This window comes from Pistacia vera, unplaced genomic scaffold (assembly GCF_008641045.1).
Source record: "Pistacia vera cultivar Batoury unplaced genomic scaffold, PisVer_v2 Contig691, whole genome shotgun sequence".
NCBI lineage: Eukaryota > Viridiplantae > Streptophyta > Magnoliopsida > Sapindales > Anacardiaceae > Pistacia > Pistacia vera.
The window spans coordinates 493322-502740 of record NW_022196547.1 but is presented as its reverse complement, the minus strand read 5'-3'; the positions used below and the strand labels follow the sequence as shown (position 1 = coordinate 502740).

The following is a 9419-nucleotide window of genomic DNA, read 5'->3' as shown; positions in this document are numbered from 1 at the left end:
GAGGCCTGTAATTCAAATAAAATGTTTGATATATTAACAAGGATATATTTGGTTGAGCGGGTTATGCAAATAGGGATGGGTTCCTCGCCCTATAGGCAAATGGCTTACCATATTTCTGATCAGCCGTAAACGAAGGGGCACAAGAGTTGTTTAATTACAGACATGCTTCACTCCGCAATGTATCGAGGAAACTTTGGTGTTTTGAAAAAACGGTTCCGTATTCTAAATGGAATGAACAATTATCCGTTGGACAAACAGGGAAGATTGTCATGGCATGTTGTGTACTTCATAATTTTATAAGAATGTACAATATGGACGACCGTATCTTCGAACAAACCAATAATAGTACGGGTAATGAGAAGCATATTGTGATCATCAAAACGGGGCGAATATGGCCGAAATGGAGAAGGATCGAGTCAACCGCAACAAGGTATTATAGACAACATGGACTGTACGGGATAACATAACGAAAGCACTGTGGGTAGCACAGTGGACCGTGTCATAGTTGTTAATGGAGTATACGTGTAATAATGATTGTAAGGGTTGATAATTAGTATTTTGTCATATATGTTAAATGTGATGTTTTTAAACAGTGGATTACTACTTGAAATAATATGGGTTTTTGTTTTAATATATAGGGTAACACAAATTACCAATAAAATATTTTAGTATATTAAAATGTGAGGTGATAAGTTATATATATATATAATAAATAATTTTAACAAAATACAATAAAATATTATATTAATAAATCATTCATAAACAAATGTATTAATCAAATATTTAACACAATATCAAGGTCAAAATACTCTACCAAAACATATTCTGAAAATATATCTCGGATCATAACCATCCATATATCCAATACTATCCTCAAAATCCTACCAAAATACTAAACCAAATGCATCATTATTTTTCGTTTCTCAAGGTTCACAAGAGGCTCCAATTTCGAACTTAGAGAGCTCGGACAGTTTTGATGTGCATTTGATTCAGTGAATATTATATTACTAAGGGCATCTCCAACCCAATGCCAACACCAAAATGGTGTGAAAAATGTGCTCCAAAACAACACCAAAAACTACATCAATTTGTGTAAGTAAATAGTATCACGCCCAATTTGGTGTAACATTGTTCATCCACACCAAATTTGGTGTGGCACTATTCATTACTATAATATATTTTACTTTCTTATTTTTAATTTATTTTATGTTAATTTGATTATTATTTATATTAAATTTATAATATAAATTCATAATAATTATAAATTCAAAAATGATGAAAAATTAAAAAAAAAAACTTTATTCAATGTAAATAAAACTACAATAACTCAAAATAAAAATTAACACTAATTTAAAAACACTAAAATTAAAAGAAAATACAACATAAACTAAAATAACAATTTAGTATTCCGGTAGATTAGTTCGGATCCTCTAAGATAATCAAATATTAAAAGAATTAGAGCTATTTTGATATCCCTGACCTTGTTGTTGAGCTCTTTTTTGCATAATTCTTGATTGCTTATTTTGAAAAAACTCACGTAGGCTTGGATCAGTTATGGAATTCAAATCCTTGAATAAAATTTTGTTATCTTCTCGATATTATGCCAAGGCCAATTTTTTCATTTGGATTTCATAATTTTGAGCCCTAGCTAAGTTGCCTCGATTGAAAATAGCAGCAAGCTGTCGATTTTCTTCTTGAATAGTTTCAATTTGGTTTGAAACTTCTTCATTATTTTTCCTTTTTAATTTTGCTTTCTTCACCCCAATGGGTCGTTGAGCTGAACTACCCCCAATATCTTCATCATTTATGTTTAGAGAATATGACGACATGTCACAAGACACCGATTGGGGAGACATTGAAGTGGGAGTCTCTGATTCTTGTGATACGAAGCTACCGGTTGGCCTTTGAAATACTTCTGCGACGTTAACATTATCTGTAAATTTTTCAATATCCTTAAGTATAGGCCACACATGATCAAATCTGAAACCTTTCTTGTAACTTTTATCTTGTGCTAGTAACATTTTAGCTTGAATCATCTACAAAACAATATATATATAACGTTAAAATGAATTAGATAAAAAAAAAAAAAAAAAAGGTAATAAATTAAATGTAACAAATACTCACAATATCTTGCTCAGAAACACCACTTGGATTCATATTTTCAATTTGACATACGCATCCCCTCAATTTGCTAATAGCTTTAAAGATCAGTTGCATTCGACAATGCAAAGATCTTTTGTTTCGAACCTGAGTGAGAAACATGGGTTTGGAACTATTGTAGTCAAGCTCAACTCGAGACCAGAATTGATTGCTAGATTGGTTTATACCTAAAATCGGGTTTTGAGAAACATCAAGATAAATATGACATAGATGCATGTCTTATTCATTTGTGTGCGAAGAACTTTGTTGTGTACTCATTTTGTAAGACAAAGGAAGAAGATATATGCTTCTTTTTTTTTTTTTTTTTTCTAAGAGGAAATAGAAGAGATGTGTTCAAAACTAATGTGTTGTATGCTCTTTTATAGCATAAGTTTGAATTGAAAGCTTGAATAGACAACATATCTTTTTGAGCTTGAATGAACAATACATCTTTTGAAATAAGCTACAAATCTCAAAAGCTTGAATGGACAATACATCTTTTGAAATAAGCCACAAATCTTAAAAACTTGAATGGACAATACATCTTTTTGAATAAGTCACAAATCTCAAAAGCTTGAATAGACAATATATCTTTTGAAATAAACCACAAATCTAAAAAGCTTGAATGGACAATACATCTTTTGAAATAAGCCACAAATCTTAAAAGCTTGAATGGACAATACATCTTTTTGAATTATTATTTTTTATCTAGAATAGTATTTTCTTCAACTATAAAAGCTCACACCAAATTAACTTCCAAATCATTCAACTAATATATCTACAAAGATGAATTTCAATTTTGGAGGTCCATCTCATTTATCATCTTCTAATTCGTCATCATTTTCCGACAATGAAATTGATGACGAGGAATTGATGAATGACCTTGAAGTGGTTGATGCAGAGCAAGAAGCAATCATTCGCATGAGAGCTAACAACAACCTCCTCCTCCTGCTTCACTATCTCAATCAACAAAACAACCAGGTAATCCGTAAAGGATCAATCCTGGTCATAGAGTCATCAATCGCAACCGAGAAACTGTTTCGCCGACGATTTTGAATGTCTCAAAATTTATTCATTCATATTGTTGATCGCGTGAAAAGTCACTATTTTGTACAACGAAGGGATGGGCTCGGTAGGCTCGGATTGTCTGCTTTTCAAAAAATAACAATTGTATTCCAGATGTTGGTGTATGGTCTACCGGCAGATGCTACTGATGAGTATATTAAAATAGGCGAGTCTACAACCACAGAAAGTTTGAAGAGATTTTGTCATGATGTTGTTGAGGTATTTGCAGAACGATATCTAAGATCACCTAATGCTAATGATGTTGCAAGGCTACTTCATATTGGTGAACAACGTGGTTTTCCAAGAATGTTGAGTAGTTTAGATTGCATGCACTGGAAGTGGAAAAATTGTCCAATAGCTTGGGCAAGACAATATGCTCAGGGGCGGATCCAGCCCATTTTTCAATTTTTTTTTTTAATATTAATATATATAATTTTTGGATTTTGATCCACCCTAACAAAAATATTAATGGACAAAAATATTAATATGTAATTAGTTTTTATTTTGGCCCACCCTAAAAAAAATTTATGGATCCGCCACTGAATATGCTGGTCATAGTGGATCCCTAACTATTATTCTCGAGGCTGTAGTTGATTATGATATTTGGATATGGCATGCATTTTTTGGTTTGCCAGGTTCCAACAATGACATTAGTGTGTTGGAGGCATCTCATCTGTTTACCAACGTAACTCAAGGTATTGCTCCTCCAGCTCATTATATCATTCAAGGAAAAGAGTATAATATAGGTTATTATTTAGCTGATAGTATATACCCAAAGTGGTCTACTCTCGTACAAACTATTCACAATCCACGTGGTCCTAAAAAAAAATTATTTGTAATGAAACAAGAATGATGCAGAAAAGATATGGAACGTGCGTTTGGAGATCTCCAATCGCGATTTGCAATTGTGGCAGGACCAACACGTTTTTGGGAAAAAATGTATTACATGATATAATAATTGTGTATTATTATGCACAACATGATAATCGAGGATGATCATAATGTTGATGCATCGATTGAGAATCAGATGGAAGCGCCAACTCCCGAAGCTTAAATTGTTGTAGATGAAAATGTCCGATTTCAAAATTTTCTTACTCGACATAAACAAATCAAGGATACAAAAGCTTATCATACTCTTCGAAATGCATTAATTGATCATTTGTGAAAAGAATATACTAATTCGGAAAATTAAATTACTATCAATATGGAATTTTACTTTTGTATTATTGTTGTCTTTTTTTTTTTTTTTTTTTTTTTCTTTTTTTTTTTTTTTTTTTTTTTTTTTTTGGTGCCATTTTATATTAGATGTAATTTTTTTTATATTAAATGTAATGTTTATTTGACTAAATAAATGCTTAATTTTATTAAATTAGTATAATTTTCAAAGTAATTATTATTTAATAAAAATATTATTCTAAATATTTAATTAATATATACAAAAATAATTAGTGAAAAGACTAATTGTTGATTATTAATAGAAAGAAAAAGAAAAAGAATATTCTAAGGAATATTATTTTTTGTGTAATATTTAATGCAATGGGTTGGAGATGAAATAGTGAAATACACAAAAAATGACACCAATTTGGTGTTTGTAGTTAGAGATGGTCTAAGAATATTATATTAATAAAAAGATAGATTAGCATGAATATTACTAGAAATGTTTAAAGAAATGTGTTTGATTGGTTGTAATAAATTGATGGGAATGTTATATTAATATGTTTGGTTAAAAGGAATAGATTGGTGGGTATATTATTTAAATTACTTAATTACCCTCTTATTAAATATTATTATTATTATTATTATTATTGTTGTTGTTGATGTTGATGTTGTTGTTATTTTGTATTATTATTATTTAGATTATTAAATATAACCCCCTACATTTAAAAACTTAGCAAAAACAACCCAATAATAAAAATTTAGAAAATCAACGAATGCACCCCCACTAACCCAGCCACTGTCTGGCAGCCAGCAACCACCGCCAGCTGCCAGTAGCTGGCAACACAATGGCACACAATCGGCCCAAAATGGCCTTCGTGCGCCGATCTAACCATTTTTGGCCAGATCTATGGCCGAAAATGGCCAAATAATGATAGATCTGGCCGAAAAACAGTCAAATCTAATCTGGTCGTTTCCAACCAGATCGATGGTTGTTAACAGCTAGCTCTGGCCCAAATCTAGCCGTGGATTTCTGGCCATTTTCGGCTAGATCTATGGCCATATCGGAGACTCCCCACAACTCCCAACAACTTTCAGCGACAATCAGTGGTGGTTGGCCAGCTGCCGACGGTGGTCGCTAGGTGGCGATGGTGGTCTGCGATTTGTTTTAAATATAAGGGCATTATTGTCTAAAAAAATTAATTAAACAGGGGTAAAATTGTAAATGGCAGATTAAATAGGGGTAATATCGATTTCTTGAAGGGCATGTAACACCAAGGTTTTAAAACCCGCCCAAGGTGAAACCCAATAAAGTGGTTGGGTCCTGGGTTGATTGGTTGAACATGTTTGATCGATGGGTCAAATTGGCGATGTCAGCTAGACCTGGCAAAACGGGTGGGTGGGCCAGGTTCGGGTCGGGTCATCACGAGTATAGGTCAAGATATACGGGCCCAAAATATTATGCCCGTACCCTACCCTATGCGGGTACGGGTACGGGTGGACATGTAGGTACCCATTTTTTCTCTCTCCAGGTTTTAGGTTTTGCATTTTCACCCCACCCCAAAATTCTTGCAGTTTTTATTTTTTACATTTACACCCCCAAAATCAACTACTCTAAATTTAATTCAATTTAGAATATAAACAAATATAAACCAAAATAAACAAATAACACATAAACAGACACAATAAGTCAATAACATATAATACAAAACTATAAATACCAACCAAAATAAACAAATACATAATCACTAATAGTAATACAAATAAACAAACACAACAATCAAGTCAATAACATATAATACAAAACTATAAATACCAACCAAAATAAACAAATACATAATCACTAATAGTAATACAAATAAACAAACACAACAAGTCAATAACATATAATACAAAACTACAAATACCAACCAAAATAAACAAATACATAATCACTAATACACATAAACAAACAAAATAAATCAATAAACTACAAATACCAACTGAAATAAACAAATACATAATCAAATGTTCAACAAAAAACATTCTTAGGGCAGCAAATGTTCATTCCGCAATGGGGGTGATAGAGTCTCTTGATTCCACGGTCCCGGGATTAGTTAATGGCACATCAAGATCATCATCTGAATCATCATTCACATCATCATCTACAAAACAATGATCAACTACAAATATTAATAAATGTAAATAATAAAATATATGAAATATTATGTTAACATGTTACCTGTAAACTCATATCCATATAGCCAAGTCCAAGTGCATATCAAAGATTCTGCATTTTTTGGTCGAAGTGAGCTTCGATATTTGTTGAGCACTTTACTGTTAATACTAAAAGCGGACTCTAAAGCAACGAATGCTATTGGTATTGTCATGATATCACGAGTCATCATGACAAATACCGAATAACGATCACGATTGTTCTTCCAAATATCGAGGATATCCAAATTCTGATATTTGATGCAATCAAACCTCATCTCTTCCAAATAAAGATCTAATTCGGATTTCTTAGTGGAAATGAAATCACTCTCATAGTTGTCAAAATCATGCATCATTTAAATAGTTAAGCGTCAAAAGTTAATATTAAATAATAAACAATGTTTTATTTATCATAAGAATATAAAAACTAAAAAGTATAGTGACTTACAGAAGAATGATCTACACGCCTACCAAGAGTAGGACTACTCGCAAGAGAAACAACTGAAGGTGAGGCAGGAACTTCTTTGGAACATTGAGCCTTGTAAGCTTGAAAAAGCTTTTGCAAGTTATTCTTAACAACCTCTGACTTCCGTGTGGCAATAGTTAAATCATAAACTTTCTTGAAAGCATACTCCACAAATTGAAACTTGAAACGTGGGTCAAGTATAGTTGCAATCGTCAACGCAACACTATAAGAATCCCAATATTTTGTAAATTTTGGGATCATTTGTTCTGCCATGCTCCTAACAACTTCTTCCTCACTCATCCTCTCTTCAATTAAACGCAATTGAAGTTCCCACACACATTTCAGGTACAAGTTTGCTATAGGATATTTAGAACCCAAGAATAAAGTCGTAATATCATAAAATGGTTCCAAGAACTTGCATATCCTCGCCCCCTATCCCATTCGTCATCTGATGGACAAAATTTATAACTGAGATCTATTGTTGATAAAGCCACAAACACAGGACGATGTATTAACACCATTTCAGGCATTAAAAATGTCGAATTCCATCTAGTGGAAACATCCAATCTCAACCTCATTGAGCTTTTCACTCCCATTTGCATAGCAAGTTCTCCAAACTTGATTCTTCTAGCCTCAATTGCTTTTATATATTTCACACTATCTCGAATCTTATTTAAAGCGATACTAGTAGCTTTTAACCCTTCTTGAACAAGAAGATTCAAGATATGTGCAGAACATTGCACATGGAAAAATTCACCCCTACATAACAAAGCATTCTGTACACAAAGTTGATTCCTCAAGATATCCTCCATTCTATCATTACCACTTGCATTATCCAAAGTAATTGAGAAAACTTTCTTTTCAATTTCATAATCTTGCAAAAAATTCATAATATTATCTGCCAAAACAACCCCCGAGTGTGGAGGAGGAATATGGCAAAAGTTCAGTATTTTACTTTGTAACTCCCAATCCTCATCTATATAATGAGTTGTCAAAGAAATATATCCCTCAGTTGTACCAGAAGTCCAAACATCAAAAGTTAAACAAATTCTACTAGTAAACTCCCTAATTCAAGCTTAGTTTTTTTGCTTCATCCTTTCATATATTTTCAAACAATCTTCCTTAGCGGTGTTCCTAAAATAATGTTTAAGCTCCTTACAAACATACAAAAAGACTCTCCTAGTTCCTTGATTCTCCACATATGAATATGAATAATTATGTTGAATAATTGATAAGGCCATATATTCAGGATAAGTCTCTTGACTAATCTTTCTACTTTGCAATCTATGATCATGATCAATCAATAATTGCCCTACATCATGGTTGCCACGTTTTGGACAATCTCCCATATGACACTTCAAATTTTTAGTCCCATGTGTGGCACTACCATATGCATAAGTTTTATTGCATGTCTTACACCTAGCCCTCTCATTCTTATTCTCATCAACATGTGTCTCAAAGTAATTCCAAACTTATGATATTTTACGTTTATCTCTAGAACTAGTTGCAGGAATACTAGAATTAGAAGGAGGTGGCATTACCCTAGAAGCATCGTCACTTGCTCTCACATTAACCATATCCATATCTATAGTTTCAGAATCCGTCATGTCAATGCTTGAGACTACCATATATATATATTANATATGAATATGGATAATTATGTTGAATAATTGATAAGGCCATATAGTCACGATAAGTCTCTTGACTAATCTTTCTACTTTGCAATCTATGATCATGATCAATCAATAATTGCCCTACATCATGGTTGCCACGTTTTGGACAATCTCCCATATGACACCTAGCCCTCTCATTCTTATTCTCATCAACATGTGTCTCAAAGTAATTCCAAACTTATGATGTTTTACGTTTATCTCTAGAACTAGTTGCAGGAATACTAGAATTAGAAGGAGGTGGCATTACCCTAGAAGCATCGTCACTTGCTCTCACGTTAACCATATCCGTTTCTATAGTTTTAGAATCCGCCATGTCAATGCTTGAGACTACCAAAATATATATATATATATTAGATTGATGGGGTGATATTACAATAATATCAATGTAAATATTATATTAAAATAGATTGAAAAATAAATATAACTAAATGTGATTAAATTATATTGACTTATTGTAATTACAATAATAGCAATATAAATATACACTCCATTTTGCAAATACCCATCATTCATTATTCACATTTTGCTACTAAACAAAATCAACAACATTCCTCCAAGGCATTTAAGAAATCAAATGGCAAATCCAATACAAACACTAAGGGCAATTTCTAGTTTGGAGTCGTAATCTAAAAGTCACAATCTGAAAGTGTTTAGTGGTACTGGTGCATACCTATCTAGCCCTTTTATTGATGGGTTGTTTTCATCTTTGTGTAATAAGTCATTGAAGA

At 32.4% G+C, this 9419-nt stretch overlaps 1 protein-coding gene and 1 pseudogene across 1 annotated transcript; one reads left to right on the top strand and one right to left on the bottom strand.

The window, feature by feature from the left end:
- Positions 1-1598: 1598 nt before the first annotated feature.
- Positions 1599-2157, bottom strand: LOC116113824. Its single transcript, XM_031399991.1, has 2 exons — positions 2125-2157; positions 1599-2036 (listed from the first exon to the last, which is right to left on the bottom strand). The coding sequence occupies exons 1-2, from the start codon at positions 2155-2157 to the stop codon at positions 1599-1601; spliced, it is 471 nt and encodes a 156-aa protein (XP_031255851.1).
- A 768-nt stretch (positions 2158-2925) lies between these two features.
- Positions 2926-4814, top strand: LOC116113823 (annotated as a pseudogene).
- The last annotated feature ends 4605 nt before the right edge of the window (positions 4815-9419 follow it).